Source organism: Galeopterus variegatus, unplaced genomic scaffold (assembly GCF_000696425.1).
Source record: "Galeopterus variegatus unplaced genomic scaffold, G_variegatus-3.0.2 Scaffold448, whole genome shotgun sequence".
Taxonomy (NCBI): domain Eukaryota; kingdom Metazoa; phylum Chordata; class Mammalia; order Dermoptera; family Cynocephalidae; genus Galeopterus; species Galeopterus variegatus.
The window spans coordinates 246,095-265,629 of NW_007726559.1; the positions used below are offsets into that span (position 1 = coordinate 246,095).

At 35.5% G+C, this 19,535-nt stretch overlaps 1 protein-coding gene across 1 annotated transcript in view; it reads left to right on the plus strand.

The window, feature by feature from the left end:
• The window catches only part of HERC1 (HECT and RLD domain containing E3 ubiquitin protein ligase family member 1), a 219,402-nt gene that overhangs the window by 119,324 nt on the left and 80,543 nt on the right, over nucleotides 1–19,535 (plus strand). Inside the window, exons 26-31 of the mRNA XM_008568860.1 lie at nucleotides 5,081–5,132; nucleotides 12,651–12,919; nucleotides 14,943–15,158; nucleotides 15,828–15,948; nucleotides 16,189–16,426; nucleotides 16,583–16,776. Of these exons, the coding sequence (XP_008567082.1) occupies nucleotides 5,081–5,132; nucleotides 12,651–12,919; nucleotides 14,943–15,158; nucleotides 15,828–15,948; nucleotides 16,189–16,426; nucleotides 16,583–16,776 (1,090 nt within the window). The remainder of the gene's footprint in view (nucleotides 1–5,080; nucleotides 5,133–12,650; nucleotides 12,920–14,942; nucleotides 15,159–15,827; nucleotides 15,949–16,188; nucleotides 16,427–16,582; nucleotides 16,777–19,535) is intronic.

Sequence of the window (19,535 nt, forward strand, 5' to 3'; positions counted from 1 at the left end):
TGACTCTTTGATGGACATTTCACCTGAATGTGTCAGGTTACACCAATCTTAACCTACGCAAAAATGAACTTGTCTTTCTCCCAAACCTGCTTCTCTCATATTCTGTATTTTAGTAGGTGGTACTATTAACCACCCATGCTGGAAACCTGGGATCATCCTGGACTCTTTTTTCTTACCACTTGGTCCTTTCCTCTTCCAGCCCCTCCCCAATCCAATTAGTCAGGTCTTGAAAATTTTACACTTAATACGTTTTCAATATGTTCTCTCCTTTTTGCCCTTTCAACCACTGCTCTTTCTCAAACTTCCTATTTTGATTGGAAGTGTGCAGACTGGTTGCCCCACTTCTTGTCTTGTGTCCGTCTTCCACATTTCACTAAAATAATATATCTAAAATACAAATCTGTTTATATCTCCTCTACTTAAAGTCTTTTTAGTAGCTCTCAGTTATCTCTCAAAAAAGCCTCAGAACCTGGACTGCAGGCATGTAGGGCAAAAATCAAACAAGATGCTGGGTTTATGTAAAAAGTAGGAAGTAAGGTAAAGGTGTGCTATAGTGTGACTAGTAAAATAAATTATAGAGTCAAAACTGTTTAAAAGATTGCGTCTATAAAAAAAAAAGATTGCCTCTATTTGAGGAGCTTTGGCAGCTGGATTATCATTTTGGCTGTTTCCTTGTCTTTTGTGTGATTCTTTATGTACAATGCTCTATCTGGGCTTTAGTGTCCCATTGTGTGATATGAAGATGGTAGTGCCTGTTGTATACAGCAATGTGTCAGAGCTGCCTTCTGGCCCTGATTTTATTGCTGAAGAACTTTGAGACTTTGGTCATGTCATGTGACAGCTCAAATGAAACTCTGGTTTTTTGTACTAAGTGATACACAAACTCCATTTTTAGTTCTGAAATTCCTCTATTGTGTGAATTGAGATAAGGGATATGAAAATATTTGTGAAAAGTATAAAATGCTACATAAAGAAAAAGCTATTATTTAAAAGAAATTCCCAAGGGGCCGGCCCGTGGCTCACTTGGAAGAGTGTGGTGCTTATAACACCAAGGCCACAGGTTCGGGTCCCTACGTAGGGATGGCCGGTTAGCTCATTTGGGAGAGCGTGGTGCTGACAACACTAAGTCAAGGGTTAAGATCCCCTTACTGGTCATCTTAAAAAAAAAAAATTCCCAAACATAAAAGATTTCTCATCTAAGGAAAGCTGAACAGTGTCTTCAAGCAAGTTTCATTTTATCATCATGTTTTTGTTTGTGCATCCTCTTTTATCTTTCATCCCAGTTAGTATATCTCAGTGCTCCCACTTCATTCTCCCAGTCTTGCAGTCTCTTCTCTGTCCAGGTATTTTTCCAGTCTGGTTAGTCTCATTATCTAATCTCCCAACCCTGTGATAATATTAAAACACTTCTCTGCTCAAAATCCTGCAATGACTTCACTTTTTCTCAGAGTAGAAGCTTAAGTTTTTAAAGGGGCCTACAAGGCTCTATATGATCTGTCCCCACTACCTCTCTGATCTCTTCTGCTACTCTCCTTCCTGATGACTCTCCTTATGCCATACTGGACTGGGCTGTTCTATGAACATACCACACAAGTTCCCCTTAGAGCCTTTAGTTGTTTCTCCTGACTGGATAATATCATCTGCATGGCTGATTCCCTCACTTTCTTTTAGTCTTCATTCTGATGTTACGTCTTCAACCCTATTTAAAATGGCAATTTTTCTTCCCTTCCACATGCTCACTCCCTGTCCCCTTTGCCTTTCTCTGTTTTTCCCATAGCACCTATCACTTAACATATAATTTACTTATTTATTATATTCATTGACCCGTTTCTGTTAGCCTATGTTAGAATATAAGCTCTTTGGCTGGCCCCGTGGCGCACCCGGGAGAGTGCAGCACTTGGGAGCACAGCGGTGCTCCCGCCACGGGTTCAGATCCTATATAAGGATGGCCGGTGCGCTCACTGGCTGAGCGCGGTGTGGGTGACACCACGCCAAGGGTTGCGATCCCCTTACCGGTCACAAAAAGGACAAAAAAAAAAAGAACATAAGCTCTTTGAGGACAGGAATTTTTTGCTGTTCTGTTCACTGCTACATACCAAGCACCTATAATATTGCCTGGCACATAGTAGGCAGTCAGGAAATATCGTTTGAAGTTATGAATGACTGTCTAGTCTATTTTGATGAAATTTCTCTTTCCCTTCAGTCCTTTTCATTCTTTAGTTCATTCCTTTGCCTGGGCTAGGAGTTTTCAAACTGATCTCCCTACTTTTCCCAGTCTCTCTTCTTAGACACTGGTCTCAAAGTTAGAGCTCTTGAAAACATATATACATCAACAAAACATCAGCTGGTCATGCTACTTCTTACTCAAAAAATTCTGTGACTCTGCACTGCCTACCCAGAAATCAAAGATTCTAGAAAATGTTACCTTCCTGCTTTCTCAGCCAGTTTTCCCCCGTAGTAATCTGCATTTTTGCCATAGTAGTCCATCTGCCAGACCCCATACATACCTTGTGAGCCTCTGCTCAAGCACTGTTTGCCTTAAAGTTCCTTTTCCTGGGCTTCCTTGCTGAACTTGCTGAACTTGGCTTTCTGTTAAGGTCTGGCTAAAATGTTACCTCTTCTGGAAGGCTTTTCTAGATTACTTTATTCACATGACTCTCCCTGTTCTCATGACAATTTGTTAGGACTTCTAATAAATTCCTAACAGTTTGGACTTATTTATATATTAGTAGTACGTCCTCCCAATAAACATCGAAGGTTTTTTTGGGGGTTTTTAAAATAATGACCTGATACCTCCTATCAACTGAAATGAAAAGATAAAAAATGAGGATGGGTGTAGTTAAAGTGACATGGTTTTTGGAAACAGCAAAATCAGAATTAGAATAGGCTTATTAAGACTCACTATGGACTTTGACCTGGGGAAGACATTTAACCTTTCTGAGCCCCAGTTTCTTTATCTTTGAAATGGGGAATAATACCTTCTATTGTACTTGCCTCAACTGTGTTGTTGTAAAGAACAAATTTGGTAATACAATTTAAAACATTTTTGAAAATTGTAAATGGGGAAAACACATCAGTGCAGGGGGGAGGATTGAGACTAGATTTAATTGCCAAAATTGTTCATTTAGGTTTTTTGTTGATGTTTATTTAGTTTTTTCAAAAATTTTAAAAAAGATTAACAAACACATTTAAAAAAAAAGATTGGCTTTTGATCATGTTTCCTTGTGGAATATGTTGAAAGATAGTGTCATAAAAGATGGGAAAGACAAGACCTAGAAGGATGAAGGATGAAGATGAAGGGAGATTTGGGCTAATCCTTCAGCATCAGAGAGCATAGGGTAGATGAAGAGGAGCAAGTAGTGGGAATAGTTTGGGTTTTTCCAGCTGAAATATGTATGAGGTTATTTAACATTTTTGTTCATGTCTTTCATATCCAGTAGTGTCTCATTTACTCTGAATTGTTAGTGAATTGAAATGCTTTTTAAATGCTTTAAATGCTGAAGTTAACCAGTTCAGTGCTAAATTTTTGTTCTAACCTTCTTGCGTAAAGTGTATTACGTGATATATTACCTAGTTGTCTAGTCTTAGTAAACAGAGAATACCAAACCTAAGTTTAACTGATTGAAATCTAAGTTTAAAATGTCCTTATCAGCATTTTTTTCCTGTACCTTTTAAATCTATTCCCTAGCTCCCTCATTTCTCAAAGGATTTGATTTAGCACACAAAATAAATACTTTACAAAAGCATAAATTAGGTGAATGAACTAGGACTGAAAAAAACTGAGAAAGGAAAATAAAGCCTTGGGTAAGATTTGCATATCTCAGCACATATCCTGTGGTGTTTTGCTGGATGTGGGCCACCAAACAGGAAAAGGATAATGAATTACATGATTCACAGTGTCTAAGAGATAAAAATACAAACCCTTTGTTCAAGAGAAACCCAGGTATTTCTGGTTCTGAGACCTGAGACTGATTTCTTCCCTGAGCCCTCCTGGCTAAGGGTATGATGTAATGAAAATGTTTTATTGCATGACAGTGATACATATTTTCAGAAGCTATCATGACAATCATTTGGTGTTATATCCAGCACCAAATGGCTTGAGAATATACTTATTTCTGTTGATGTACGTGGGTTGGTGGGTGGGTATAAGACAAAATGTGTTTATATACAACGTGAGTACATGACTCTTTATATATGACCAGGTAATGATTTTCTACAATGACATTTCCCAAATGGATCTACTTTGTCACTTCTGCAGCTTTACTTCTTTGACACCAGCTTTTTTGATTGTGTGGTAGAGTAAAATTGAAATTGCTAAGACCGTAGTATAAAGTTAGTGAATAAACTTAAGTCATATGTGGTTTGTATATGTTTGGCTGTACATATGGTTAGAGTGGATAGTTATTTACATCCCCCGCTACCTCTAGACACATTCAGAAATATACTTCCATTGTTCCTGAAAGCCTTCACTGTTTTATTAAGCTGTCTGCAATTTCACCAACTTGAAATTTCCCTATTTTTTTAGGTTTTAAAAACATTAAAAAAAAAAATTTTTTTTAAATACTGCCAGAAGGCTTAGGCTATATTATTTTTCTGTTGGTTTGGATTCATCAGATTATCTTCTTCCAAAGACTGATCTAAGGCTAATGGGAGTTTTGAAAATAAAGGAAAATAAAGAAAGAGGAAGGAGTAGTAATTTTGGAAAATGGGATTTTGCTGCAGGGGCTTTAGGCATCTAGAGGGTATTAGTAAGATCATACTATGTCTGGAAGATAAAAGAGAAAGATTTCAAAGAAGAAAAGGTAAAAATTTTTAAAAAAACCCTGCTACTTTATCGTGTTAATTAACATGTACCTTGACCTTTTGTTTGAGTTAGTATCTCAGAGTTATGTGCTTGGGCTTTATTATAACTGTTTTTAGGGGTTATTGGAGACTTTTTGTTGTTAATCTGACTTGATTGGTGAATAAGTAGGACATTGCTATAATTATATAGATTATTTTTTATTCTAATACTCTATTAAATCTTAATCTTAAAATACCTTTTATAACTGAAATTTTATTTATTTTTTACTTTTAATAGAGTGGCAGACGAAATGTTGATTTGGATTTAGCATCATCTCATAGAAAGAGAGGTAAGGATTAAGAACATATTAAATATCTGGTTAAATTAAGTAACTGTTTTTATATCTGATGTATTTAGATCTGATTATCATTGAAATGTAATTGCAAAAAAATTTAGAATCATTTTATCAGGAGAGTTAAAGGAACGCTATTCTCTTTAAAATATATACCCTTTAAAAATCTGGGAATGTTTAGAGTTAATAATCAGTTCTGTTTCTCATTTGTCATGTGTTTTGGCTTTTCTCAAGGCCTGTGAAATTCCAGAAACAGTGCATTTCATTGCAGGGGAGGGTTATGTAAATGATTTTTCATGTTTTAGTTCATTGATAGAGTAAAACTATAGTTTAAATGGTGTTACAGGGAGAACTCCTGTTTACCCCATTCACCTTCCATACACACACTTTCAAACTGAAAATTTGTAGTTTTATTTTCCTTTTGGCTTCTTAATATAAAGCATGTAAGAGGTGAACTGATGATTTTTTTTAAAAAATTTCGATTTTTTCCCATGAGGAACAATTTAGAATAATCATCAAGAATTAAGGTCTTATTTTCCTTTTGGCTTCTTAATATAAAGCATGTAAGAGGTGAACTGATGATTTTTTTAAAAAAATTTCGATTTTTTCCCATGAGGAACAATTTAGAATAATCATCAAGAATTAAGGTCTTAAAAAATAATAATAATAATTAAGATCTTTTGTTAGAAGTTCTATCTTAATGGACGATATAGTTAACTAGTGATTATATGTACAAATAGAGGGAAAGAACATTAGTTTTAGATAATATAAATCCAAAGTTAACTAAAAACTCTCCTATTAACTGGCACTTTTATTTAAAATCATTTTATGCTGTTGTTATGAAAATGTGAAATGTTAAAAATTGGCATTAGTGACACTCTGGCTTGTGGTCTAGTGGCTAAGGTTGGGTGCTTCCACCCAGTCCGCCCAGGTTCAATTCCCAGTTAGGAAATCAGTCCCCTGGGTTTATAAAACTCTTTGGAATATTAACATCCAGGATATTAAAAATTGCCACTAGAGGCAGTTTTCTGAAAGCCTGTGGAAAAAAATTTTATTCTATGCTATTAAATCTTTTGCATTTCAAAATGAAACCCTATTCTTGATAGCTTCCTTTGTAGAATGTTAGATTTCTCCCCCTAGGAAAAAGACTGAGAAATGAGGGGAAACTGAGGAATGAAAGAAAGAAACGCACATATGATTTTTTCATTTTCATGTACGTAACTCAAGAAATGTTACTTGTATAAAATAAAATTTGGCAATATTTCATCCTTTAATTATAATTCGAATACAGAGAATGATTTTTCTGAAATATTAGGAATAATAAGGACCAGAACTGGTACTTTCTTTATTGAAAAGTCTTTTCAGACTCTAAGATATCAAAACTGCTGGGTTTCCAAAAAAAAATTTACAAGATATTGGTGATATCAAAGAAATTAGATGATATTTAGTATAGTGCATAATACCCATTTTATTGTTTTATAATTCTTTGAAAATTGGCAAGTCACTTGACTTAGGAATTTAATTAAATTTTTGGAACAGATTTGCTTTCCTAATTTTGTTTAGCTCAGGTGAATATTGTTGCTAAAAATACCATGTTGTATTAATAAATGCATATAATTAGGTGCTAGAAAGAAAATGGCTCCAGACTTAACTAAATAGTGTTAAGGATCCAACTTAATAGTTTAAGATATTCCTATTATACTAATTATATTTATAAGCGATAGTCCATTGGCTCAAATTATTCTTTTCTCTCAAATCTTTATCATGATTATAGAAATATAAATTTGAGATTTGATCTATGTTAATCATGTCAGCAGTTGGCAAAGTGATATCTTTGGAATAAAATAAAGTAGCATCTTTATCTTTGAGTTAAAAGTAACCTATAATTTGAATGTGAATTACTTAGGAGGAATGAATTTAACATTTTAAAATTACTGTCCTAGAGTTGCAACCTGTTCAGATTTTTAAACACTTATCCTATAAGTAAGTACATGTAAATTTCCTATAGTTTTAGATCTAAATAGACATAAATGAATTAAGCCATTAATCCAAATTTTGTTTATGGATAAATCATCTTCTTCAAAAAGCTCAAGGTTGTACCAACCCCTTTTAACTTGTTGGGATTTAACTTTATTTTGTTGAAAACAGAAAAACAAATACACATAGGACTCCATGGAAAGCTTTTTTTCTTCTCTTTTTTTAAAAAAACTACCTGTTTAGGAAGTTACAATAGAGAGGCAAACTATTATATCAATTTAATGTGGTATCAATTTATTCTAGTAATCATTCCATTTTAATGGTCCCAAGGAAAAATTTTGCTGATGGTTTTGTTCCTAGTGACAGATGACTATAAAGTTAGAAGAGTTATTGTTTTAGGAAGGCAAGAAAAATAAATCTCATGAATCCTAGAGTTTGTAAATTAAACTATGAAAATGTACATTTAGTAGCTTTTATTTTTATCATAATGGGTTTTCTTCAACAGAAATTAACATTAAGAATACATTTAGGAGATTATATTTTGAAAGGAATTTTAAAAAGTCTTGTATATTTATTTAGTGACTATCCTTTGACCACAGTGGGTTTTTTTCTTTGTTTGTTTTTTATTTTAATGATGGTAAAATAAACCATTCTATTTTTTTCTCATTTATTTTCAATGTGGACCAGATGCCATAAGCAACAATATGCCTATCTTCAATTGGGCAGATGAACCTACGAAATCTAAGCAGTCTTTGGAGCTATTTAAACTATCAGGTGTTCTGATTCTGATCAGAGCTGTGGACAAGCAAATGTCCAGCCAAGTGAGAATTCTTCTATGTGCTTATTTACCCCCTTCCAATATTTTGAGGGAGAAGTGTAAAATTTTTTTCTCGCACATAGCTTTTGCATTTATTAGTCTCAGTGGTTTTGAGTTACTAAAAGCCTGATAAGAGGACTAGGAGAGAGATATCAATGTTTAGTTATATTCTGTCTACTGAAATTAAATGGGTGTATAAATGGCAATTAATGGTTGTATACATGTTTTTAGCTGCTCTAATTATGCCTCCAAAGACTTCATCTTGAGAGGGCTTCTTGCCTATAATTTCAGTATTTAGCATTTAAGATTCATGCTGTTGGACCATGATTGTCCTTTTTTCTCCCCCCACGTCAGTTAATGTTTCACGATTGGTCTAAGCCCTTGATCCAAGAAGCAAATATGGTAGGAAGGGGTAGAGCAAATACATTTAGCTTGGTCACCTTGCTCAGCTTTTCAGCAGCATAAAAGCTAAATTCTAAAACCAACAGTATTTCATAAATTACTTCAAAAAGAGTCGATGAAACATATTTCTTCTGCTTAGCACCTCAGAGGCAATACGAAGTTTGCATTTATTAAATACTTATAAATTATTTACAATATGCCAGGCATCGTTCTAAGCACTTCACAAACATTAACTCATGTAATTTTCATAACAGCCTGTCAAAGTCTTGACAAAACCTGTCAAAACTTGTTGGTATTTTGGTACATTGATAAATACTTAAAAGATTTGCTATAGTTGTGCAGAACTGATTTGGTTCTTCACAGAAAAATTACCTTTTTGCAGATACTTGATTTCAGTTTTCATATAGCTGAAGATGATACAGTGAAAAATGGTGGGATATCAAAGCAACAATTTAAGAAGCAACATCAGGAATCTTATTAGTTAAAATACTATATAATTTGATTTTTTCCCCCTAGGTCTTTAAATATAGTGTTAGGATTTTATTGCTAAAATAATACTGGGAACATTTATTAATGTGTGTTTCATGGTTATAGCATGTATAGGTGAAATGCTATCTTATCTATGCAATTCAAATTGGATTATATAAAGAAGAGCAAATGTAAATGTTTTCTCCTGTATCAAATTTCTCCTTTTGTCTTCTGATTCTCATGTGGTAGTGTATTTACTCCTTTTTGGCCAGTTGAGCCCCAGAAAAAAGAAGATCTTCAAGCAAGTACATGATGGCATGTTTAATTTTTTTCCCCTTTTAGCTTGCCTACATATTTTATGGTTTATAAAGTATGTATTGCAGCTCTGCCATGTTCATTTTGAAAATTCCATTTAAGAACTAAAGTTGTAAGGACAAGTAAACAACCTCAAAAAATTTCTTGTTGGACTTTAAATTTTCTTTATACAAAAGGTGACTGAATTAAGATTAAGTAAGAATTGGGCTTAGTCTCAGTTACTATGTAAGAAGCTTTTGATAATGCTTTTCAGACAGTATTTTCTATATTCAGGTAAAACAATACAGAACAAACCAAAGTTACCAGATTGTTATAATTTTCTTAAAAAATTAAAGTTCTTTCATCTCCCATTTCTGTACTATGGGTTTTGTGTTTCAACGTATTTTTGATGTTAGACTAAATATTTTGATTAAATTTATTTTATTTACTTATCCTAATATTTTCATATACTATCTTTCCTGTTCTTTCTTATATTTTATTCATATAAAGTTTTATTTGGGTCATGCACCTAATAAATTTCATCCTTTAAATTAGGCATCAGCAAACTACAGCTAGTAGGCCAAGTGTGGCCTGCCACCTGTTTTTGTAAATCAAGTTTTGTTGGAACACAGCTACACTCACTTGTTTATGTATTTGCTGTGGTTTCAACGGCAGATTTGAGTAGTTGTTACATAGATCTTATAGTCCACAAAGCCTAAAATATTTACTGTCCAACCCTTTACAGAAAAAGTTTGCCAACTGGGGGTTTACACTGCAGAGAGGATTTAGTTTTGGGCTTGGCCAGCCATTCCATAGAACATTTTGGTGTGTATGAAGGCAATTCACTATTGTAGATTCATGATTGAACCTTTATATAGGTAGGAAATTTAAATTTCCATGGATCAGTGATTTGTGAATTGATTAATAACAGGAATATATGTAAGATTACCTTCCATAAAATTAAGAAATTAGAGTTATTAATTTGGCAGATCATTTTCTTTGAGCCTCTGTTTCCTCAGTTGAGGAAATTGTATTAGATAATCTTTCAGGTCTGTTAACTTCTGTGGTTCTAATACTAGCTCATTGCATATTTCATTTTGAAAAATAAGTTATAAGTATTGGAAAACAGAAGAACCTTTTAATCTGAAATTTTATTATTGGAAAAAGAAAGAAGATCAATGTAAGGTACCAAAAACTATCATTTGTAAGTTAAGGCTAAATATAGATTCTGAATTTGGGGCTCTTAAGGAAATGAAAAATGAATATTTCTTCTTTTTTTGATTTTACATTAGCCACTGCTTTATTCTTTAAATATTTTAAATTTAATACATTATGCATCTGTGATATTATTCTTTGGATTTTTACTCTTTTCTATGTTACATGAATATATTCAGCTTTACAATATGGGAAATTTTTCAGATTGTTATTTTTCATACACAGTAAAACTGAAAATTAAGCATTTTTTAGTCTTACAAATTCTTGCTAAAACATGAAAGGCATATAAATCATATATTCTTTGCCATTCTAAATTATTTCAGTTACTTTATAATATTAGCTCCCTGTTACAATTTTTTTTTTTTTCCTTTTTGTCTTTTTTCGTGACCGGCAACGGATCGCAACCCTCAGTGTCGCGCCCGTACCGGACCGGACCGGGACCGGCAACGGATCGCAACCCTCGGTGTTGCGCCTGCACCTCGCTCAGCCAGTGAGCGGCCGGTCTGTATGTGGGATCCGAACCCTCGGCAGGAGCGCCGCCACACTCCCAAGTGGCGCACTGTAGCAGTGCGCCACCGGGCCGGCCCCTCCCTGTTACAAATTTTAAACAAATTTCTGTGTTTGATTTTGAAGGCCTGGTGTTGAACTGACACCAGTGTAGTCATTCAGAAATAAGGTTATACATTAATACTGTGTTAGTTTGTTTTCTCTGTGGGCATTAGTATTAAAGTAGTTATCTTTCCAAATTTTTTCATTTAGTTACGTAGCAAATACAATTTTTGTCGTGCATATTTTATTGGGTACCTTAAGATGCATTCCTATTAGAGATATTTAGTATATTCACATGATAGGATATAGGAAAGCAGTCAATCAAATGAACCATGGCTGCACATAGTAATGTGGGTAAATATTAGAAATGTTATATTGAATGAACAGAGTCTGTCTAAAAACATTATATAAAATGATATATTTTTTTAAAAAGTCAAAAACAACTTAAACATTATTCATCTTAGGATATATAGAAAATAATATTTAACAACAATAAAAGCAAGGGAATAATAAACCCAGGCTTCAGGATAATCAAACCTTAGGTAGGAGGAGACAGGAAGAGATGGGTTGGAAGAGGAGCAAATAGACAGATACAAGTTACTGTCAGTTTTCTAGTTCTTGTGGTCACAAGTATTTAAATAAATAAATATACACATACAAAAGTATTTAAATAAATAAATTTAGTATATAAATAAATATACACATACAAAAGTGGCCCATGCATGGACCAATGGTAAGAGTATATAATGAACCAAGGATTATAATCGATCAAGTTTGTGCACCTGAGATCAATTAAAGACAAAGCTGTGTGAGAATTGGACATGTATATATTTATCTAAAGCTAATATTGGCATATGACTTAGGCAGTTGCTCTTGTATTCAAACATGTTAACATTTTGCTGTCTAATAAGATTTTAGCTTAAAAAAATACCCACTGGCAAAACCTATATTATATTTAGTAACTATCATGATGCTACTTGGTAATTTTATGTTACTTATTTAATTTTTGGTTTTGGTGGCTGGCCAGTGTGGGGATCTGAACCCTTGACCTTGGTGTTATCAGCACCATGCTCTAATCAAGTGAGCTAACTGGTCAGCTAACTGGCAATTTTATGTAGATATCATTTTCAGTAAATTTCACATATTCTTGTCTGTGAAACTTTGCTTCCTCTATATAGGAGTTTCACAACCTGCAGTAAATATGCACATGACACAGTCAGGGAGAGTGTTCCTTGTATTAATGAAACCCAAAGGGTGATGTTTGTGTTTCCTTTTTGTGTAAGTTTACTTGCCCTTCTATATTTTCTGGTAATGTTTTGTTGATGTGTAGACACTTTGTGGAATCTTAATTTACCCCTTTGCAATTATAATGTTCAATCAGATGAAATCCTTCTGTTTCGAATAGGTTTTACCAGCAGTGTTTTAAGTGCCTAGTTCCTTTTCGTTCATAAATGATGTTCTGGTTTAATACTGCAGAGCATTTTAAGCTAAACATTTTGAGAGGAGCTTCTGCCTTTATTTTTCTTGTGGCAGTGTGTTGCTAAAGCGCTTAAAGAGACACTGGTACGTCAGACAGGGCTTTCCTATTATTTTCTTACATTGCTCTAGTTTTTGTTTGTTTGTTGTTTTTACCAAAGCATTTTGCTCAAATTCACTTAATGCATGCATGTATTCAAACATGAGTATCCATTTCTCACCAGTTGGTATGGTAGCAGCGCTTAGCCCTCATCTAGCTTCAGAACGTATGCTCTACTTGATTGCTGTTGATGCACGTTTGTTCTGTTTGTATATAGGTCCTATGCACGGTCAATTGGAATCCCTGAGCGACTCTTGGGCTCGCCTGAAACATAGCAGAGACTGGATGTGCAACTCCTCTTACTCCTTTGAGTCTGATTTTGATCTTACCAAGTCTTTGGGAGTTCACACTTTGATTGAAAATGTTGTAAGCTTTGTGAGTGGAGATGTGGGAAATGCCCCGGGTTTTAAAGAACCAGAAGAAAGTATGTCCACAAGTCCCCAGGCCTCCATCATTGCAATGGAACAGCAGCAGTTAAGGGCAGAAGTAAGTCTTTGATATTTACTTCCCATGAGAGACTCTGGAAACTTAAAGTGATCCACTGAATGTACTATTCTAGGAAAACCTTATCTTTTTCTTCTATTCCTTGCCTGCCCCTTTCCTCCTCTTGAGTTTTTTGACATCACCTTCTTAACTAGAACAGCATGATATTTTGTTTGAACTGGACGAAAGTGCATTTTGAAAGTCATCTATTAGACAAAAATACTCTAATCATAAGTCTTCCCCCTGTCTCCTAGAAATGGGGGGGAAACTGGTTGGTGACCATAGGGATCTGCTTCTCAGAGCCTCCATTTTTTACCCATTTGTCTCAGTTTCAACTACACACCTAATTTAGGTTAGAACCCCACAGTAATAATTGCTGTGGGCAAGACCCACTGATGAATGCTAAAGTTAGTGAGCAAAACTTGAAGGAGACACAGGATGTTTGGCATGGTCTCAAAGTATCTCACCCCAAATATTTATTGTGGTTTTAACATGTCCACAAATTATTTAATATTTCTCCCTCTGGGAGGTGGAGATTAATTCCCCTTCCCAGAGTGGGCTGGACTTAGTGACTTGTTTCTAATAGAGTATGGAAAGGAAAAAAATCATAACTTCATATTCTAGAAACCTAGCAGACATCACCTTAACTAAGTGATCAAGATTAACATCACAGTGATAAGTCATGTTGGTATTATGTACCCTTGATATAATATGATGAGGACACTTTAACTCTGTGATTTTCTTCCCCCAAATCCATAATTCCAGTCTAATCATGAGAAAAAAATCAAGCAAACACAAATTTAGAGACATTCTATAAAATACGTGAATAGCTCTTCTAAAGTATCAAAATCGTGAAAAGTAAGGAAAGATGAGAAATTGTCACAAACTAGTTGAGACTAAAAAGACATGACAACTAAATGCAATGTGTTGTCCAGGATTGGACCCTGGAACCGAAAAGAGACATTATGAGAAATGCGTGAAATCCAAATAAAGTCAATGATTTAGTTAATAGTATTGTACCAATGTTAATTTCTTAGTTTTGATAAGTGCACCATATTATGTAAGATGTTAACATTAGAGGAGCTAAGAGAGGGGTATACAGGAGCTCTCTGTACCATCTTTACAACTCTTTTGTAAATCTAAAATTATTTCAAAATAAAAAGTTTTTTTAAAAGAGAAGAGGGATAGGCTGATCGACTGCCTATCAATCCTAGGGAAGATAGAGGCAGAACTTCAAAAGAATCACAGAGAAACCATTCAGACAAACTTCTCATTCTTGAGCTGAAGAGTATTTGCTCTGTATAATCTTATTAAAGATAAAGGAAGCAATAAAAGTACTATCTTAAAGTTTTGAAACCTTCACATATGTCTCCTCATGAGCTTCACAATAGCTCTGAGAGTAGTTTGGTTAAGATACTATTAGTTTTATTTTATACATGAAGAAACTTAGGCTCAGGAAGTTAAGTTTGACTTTCCTAAGATCACACAGTAGGTAGGAAAGTTTGGCCTTAAAACTGTGTCTCCTACGGGCCGGCCCGGTGGCGCACTGGATAAGTGCGCCGCTTGGGTAGCGCGGCGGCGCTCCCGCCCGAGGGTTCGGATCCCACATACAGACTGGTTCCCGCTCACTGGCTGAGCGAGGCGCGGGGGCAGCACCGAGGGTTGCAATCCCGTTGCCGGTCCCCGGCCCGGTGCGGGGGAAACACTGAGGGTTGCGATCTGTTGCCAGACACGGAAAAAAGACAAAACAACAACAAAAAAAAAACCTGTGTCTCCTACATCCAAATCTACTACTTTTCCTGTGTAGTCTCTTTTATACCGAAGTATGCTTATAGAGTTTTTAGAGATATATTGATAAAAAACAGTAATAATAATAAAAATAAATGTTTGTCTTAATAGAATATATTCCTGGGAAATATCAGAATTTTCCATGTGCTAAATAATATATTGTCTGTAACATGCAGAGTCCCCTTGTGCCTGAGTTCAGTGAAGAACTCCAAAATATGTTGTTTTTTTTTTCCTCCAGCTTCGTTTAGAGGCACTTCACCAGATCCTTGTTCTATTGTCTGGGATGGAGGAAAAAGGTAGCCTCTCGCTGGCAGGAAGCAGGTCGAGTTCAGGCTTCCAGTCATCCACACTGCTCACGTCTGTGAGGCTGCAGTTTCTGGCAGGGTGTTTTGGTTTAGGCACTGTTGGACACGCAGGAGTCAAAGGAGAGAGTGGCCGATTGCATCACTATCAGGTAGATGACACCTTGCAGTATATTCAAATTTTAACCATCATTTTACAAAGCCAGTTTAGTAATATGAAATTTTTGGTGTTTATGATTGAGCTTAAAAAATGCAAAGACTTGTAAATTACATTTTAAGATATTTTATTGCTTTAGTTTCTGAATAACGCAGTTGGGATTAGGAGAGCCATGGTACTATTGTACTTTTAGATTCTTTACTGGTTCAGTTTTATTAATCCTTAGCCAGCTTGGATAGAGATAGATCTAAGCTGGGATTAGAATTGGAGTTTGGGAGGATAGGTTTTAAGAGTTTACATTTTATTTTTATTTTTTATTATTAATTAAACTTTTTAAGAGTTTACATTTTGTATTTGATCATTTTACCTAGTTTCTCTGATTCCTTTGATAAGTAAAAAAAAAAAGAGTTATCTTTATGTGTTCCATATTTAGAGAGGAAAAAATGCATTGTGAGGAAGGAGAAAGATTATACATAATCAAGAATTATCAAGAATTTAAAATTAAGTTTATAATATAACTTTTATATACTGAAATATAGTAAATAATTAAAAACCACCATAGGGCTCTAGCATAGACTAGGCATAGAATTTTATTCCTTTTTTTTTTTTGCAGTGAGGTATTATTATAGCTAATAGAAAAAATAAATCTTTATGTGTAATTCAGGATGGGATCAGAGCAGCTAAGAGAAATATTCAGATTGAAATCCAGGTGGCTGTGCATAAGATTTATCAGCAGTTGTCTGCTACCTTGGAGAGAGCCTTGCAAGCAAACAAGCATCACATTGGTGAGTAGCTGTCCCTGGAAATACAAGATGCAGGCTACATTTTGGCGTGAGGTTATGGTAGATAGATATGTTCTATATTTTGTGTTTAACATCAGTAGATCAACTTATAGGTAATGAATAAATATTTTAAAAAGTAATAGTGTTCTATTTTACTGTTTATATTTTGGACAATGATTCATTTTAATCAATGCTTTGTTTACTTCAAAGAAGATTCTTAACCGTCTCTTTTTTTTTTTCCAGAAGCCCAGCAGCGTCTCCTTTTGGTTACAGTTTTTGCCCTGAGTGTTCATTATCAACCAGTGGACGTTTCTTTGGCAATTTCCACTGGTCTGCTAAATGTTTTGTCACAGTTATGTGGCACAGACACCATGCTAGGACAGCCCCTGCAGTTGTTGCCAAAGACAGGTGTTTCCCAGCTTAGCACAGCTTTGAAAGTGGCCAGTACAAGGTTGCTCCAGATTCTAGCCATCACTACAGGGTGAGTTTTATAGTTGTCTTGATAGAACTATATAGGGAATGGTCTTCCCACATTTTAGTATTCTCCACTTCTCCCTGATCTGCTTTATGTGTTTAAGCATGATATTTGCCTTTCTGTGTTCTTAACCACTTATTTTTTTCCTGTTGTTTCACATAGGACCTATGCTGATAAACTGAGCCCCAAGGTAGTTCAATCCTTGTTGGATCTACTCTGCAGTCAGTTGAAGAATTTGTTGTCCCAAACTGGTGTGCTACTTATGGCCTCTTTTGGAGAAGGGGAAGGAGAAGAGGGCGAGGAAGAAGGAAAAAAAGTTGACTCTAGTGGAGAAACTGAGAAGAAGGATTTTAGAGGTATCATAAGCCTTTTTTCCTGTTATTACTTACAAGCATTTATTGAGTCCCCATTGTGTGCTTATGATTAAAATATAGACTTCTTTTCATTGTGAGGTATGAAAGGATTTTTATATGTTCATTTACAAGCCCCTTTTCTCTCTGAATATGTGTGGTTTAGATGGGCTTCTGATGGAACCTTCTCTCTTTAGAGATTAAGCCTGATGCTGCAGCCAAACTGCCCATTCTCCAGCTTCAGCCTCTCCTTGGTTGCTTGGCTCTAGATTTTAGGTGGCTGATTTCCCCCAGGTTATGTATTACCTAGGGGAAGGCTCAGATGTTTTCTCAGCATTTGATCCTGACAAGCTTTCTCTAATCACAGTCCTGTCCTAAATGTTTCCCCAGGATCAAGAGTTTTGATATTTGGGAACTGGGTTCTAGTTAGAGGAGCTCGACTTCTTCCTAGGCTGTTCTGTTCTTTAGTCACTAATACAATATCTCATAATACTTAGCCATCGTAATTTTTTGTCATAGCTTTATAGTAAACACTGTATTTCAGTAGAACTTGTACCCTGAACAGCAGAACTACTGCATATGTCTTTTACATAATTAAGAGACTAAAGGTCTACAGTTGTTCATTTATTCAAAAAAGATTGTGAACCTACCATGTCCCATTACCATAATAAACTCTGGGAGCCCTTAAGGCCTTTCTGGATTAGATGGATAGATAGAGGGAGAGCGCAAGTTACTTAACCATTCTGTGTACCAATTCCTTCATCCATAAAAAAGGATAATAATAGAACCAACTTCCTAAGATTGTTGTGGGGATTAAATAACTTAATACATGTAAAGCAGTGTCTGGCATATAGTGAAAGCTTAATGACTGTTGATATTAATATTGGAATATTATGATATTATTAAGAATTAGATAAAAATACTATTTAAATGATGTTAATATTTTTGATAAGTGGGTGTATAGAGAAATACCGTGGGGATACAAAATGATAAAACATTGTCCCTGACCTTAGGGACATTCTAGGGTAGTGAGGGAGGCAGACATGTAAAGAAATAATTACAGGTAATACAAGAAACTCAGAAGAAATATCTAAATTTCTTATGTCAGAATCTAAGAGGGTATATGAGACTGATTAATAGCTAGCTTTTCAATTTTAGAGGCTGAATCACTGGCAAGTTCCTTTTCCCTGTTTATATACAGAGAATGATCATTTTACAAAGAGTTTAGGCATACTCACAAGATATGATAAAATACAATCAAATTTTTCATTTCCACCTCCTGCTTTCCTGAGATCCAGTGGGAGATAAAAAGTTGTTAAGGTAATGTTTTCTCACCAGTCTGTGCTGAGTACTGCACATACGGACAGCAGGAAAGAGGTTGTAGAGTTGCTTCTCAGCCTATAGGTTTCCAAGAAAACTGGATCCTTCCATGTTCGGTAAAGTGACGAACAGTTCTTCTGTGACTTAATCTTGACACGTGTAACAGAAAACTGAGTTCATGTCCTTTCCCCTCATGTCATCCTAGAGAGAGGCCCATTGGACCCTCTTTATTTATGGGGATGGCTGGGAATGAGTCTCACTCTAGTCAGCAGTGGCCAGGGATTTAGAGACAGGCTGCCCAGGTGTTAATAACCCTCCAATCCTTCTAAAATACTTAACTAAAAGTAAGGTTTATCCTTCATTTGAAACGTAGTGTTGATACGGAAACAAACTATCAATTTGGATCAACCAGCTTTATATTTAAGGTCCCTAGGCTTTAATTAATTTAGTGTTTATTGCAGAAATACTTGCTTGGGGCAGGGGATAGAATGTCGGCCTCCTAAAAGGGATTTTCTCAGGGACCTCTACCATGAGAGACAGCTTCATAGTAGAAGTGGCTTTTTTTCCCCTGCATAATACATTTTTTTATTGGTTATGAATATTCATGAGATACCAAGCTGATTGTCACCACTCATGCGGAAGATGTGATGGCTAGATCCATACTGGCAGCATGTCAATTACTACAAATTGTGATTATACCCCTTGTCCCCCACCCAATTATCTCCGACCTCTTTCTCTATCCCCCTTTCCCCCACTCTACTTTGTATCCCCCTAGGTATGCTCTCTCCCTCTGGAAGTCCAACATACCACTGTGGTCTTTCTGTCCTTCTTTCTCTCTTAGCTCCCACTTATGAGTTAGTACATGTGGTATTTATCCTGCTGTGCTTTGCTTATTTCACTCAACATAAGTTTCTCCGAGCTCATCCATGTTGTGGATCTGGAAGGAATGTTTAGGAACAGCTTAGAGTGAAATATGTGGGTACCGAGGGAAGGCTAGTACTTTTATATCTTTAAACTAATATTATAAATAACATTTGTTTACTGTTTAAGAAGTGGCTGAGTTCTGTGTGGAGGAAATGTAGAGGAGTTATTAGTTTTTTTCTCTAATTGTCGCTTGCAGTTTAGTTCTATCATAGACTTGCACACCCGTCTCAGTTAACTAGATGCACTGTCCTGTGAAGGTAGACTGCTGGCTTTCTATTGTTACTCAAGTGTGCCCGTTGGCAGGGTCTCCACTCTACCATAAGTGACTCCTCCGTGTTTTCCTTAATTCAACATGCCAGGATCTCCCTAAGAGCAGTACTGTATATACCTGCCTCCAAATTGTTAAACTTTTCCATGTTTTAGTCCCCCTTGGGGATTGACATTCTGGGCAACTGCCTCACTGGCACTCTTCTTCCCCCCCTGGCTCTGAGTGGGACTTTGTCAGGCTGAGGAAGTGTGAA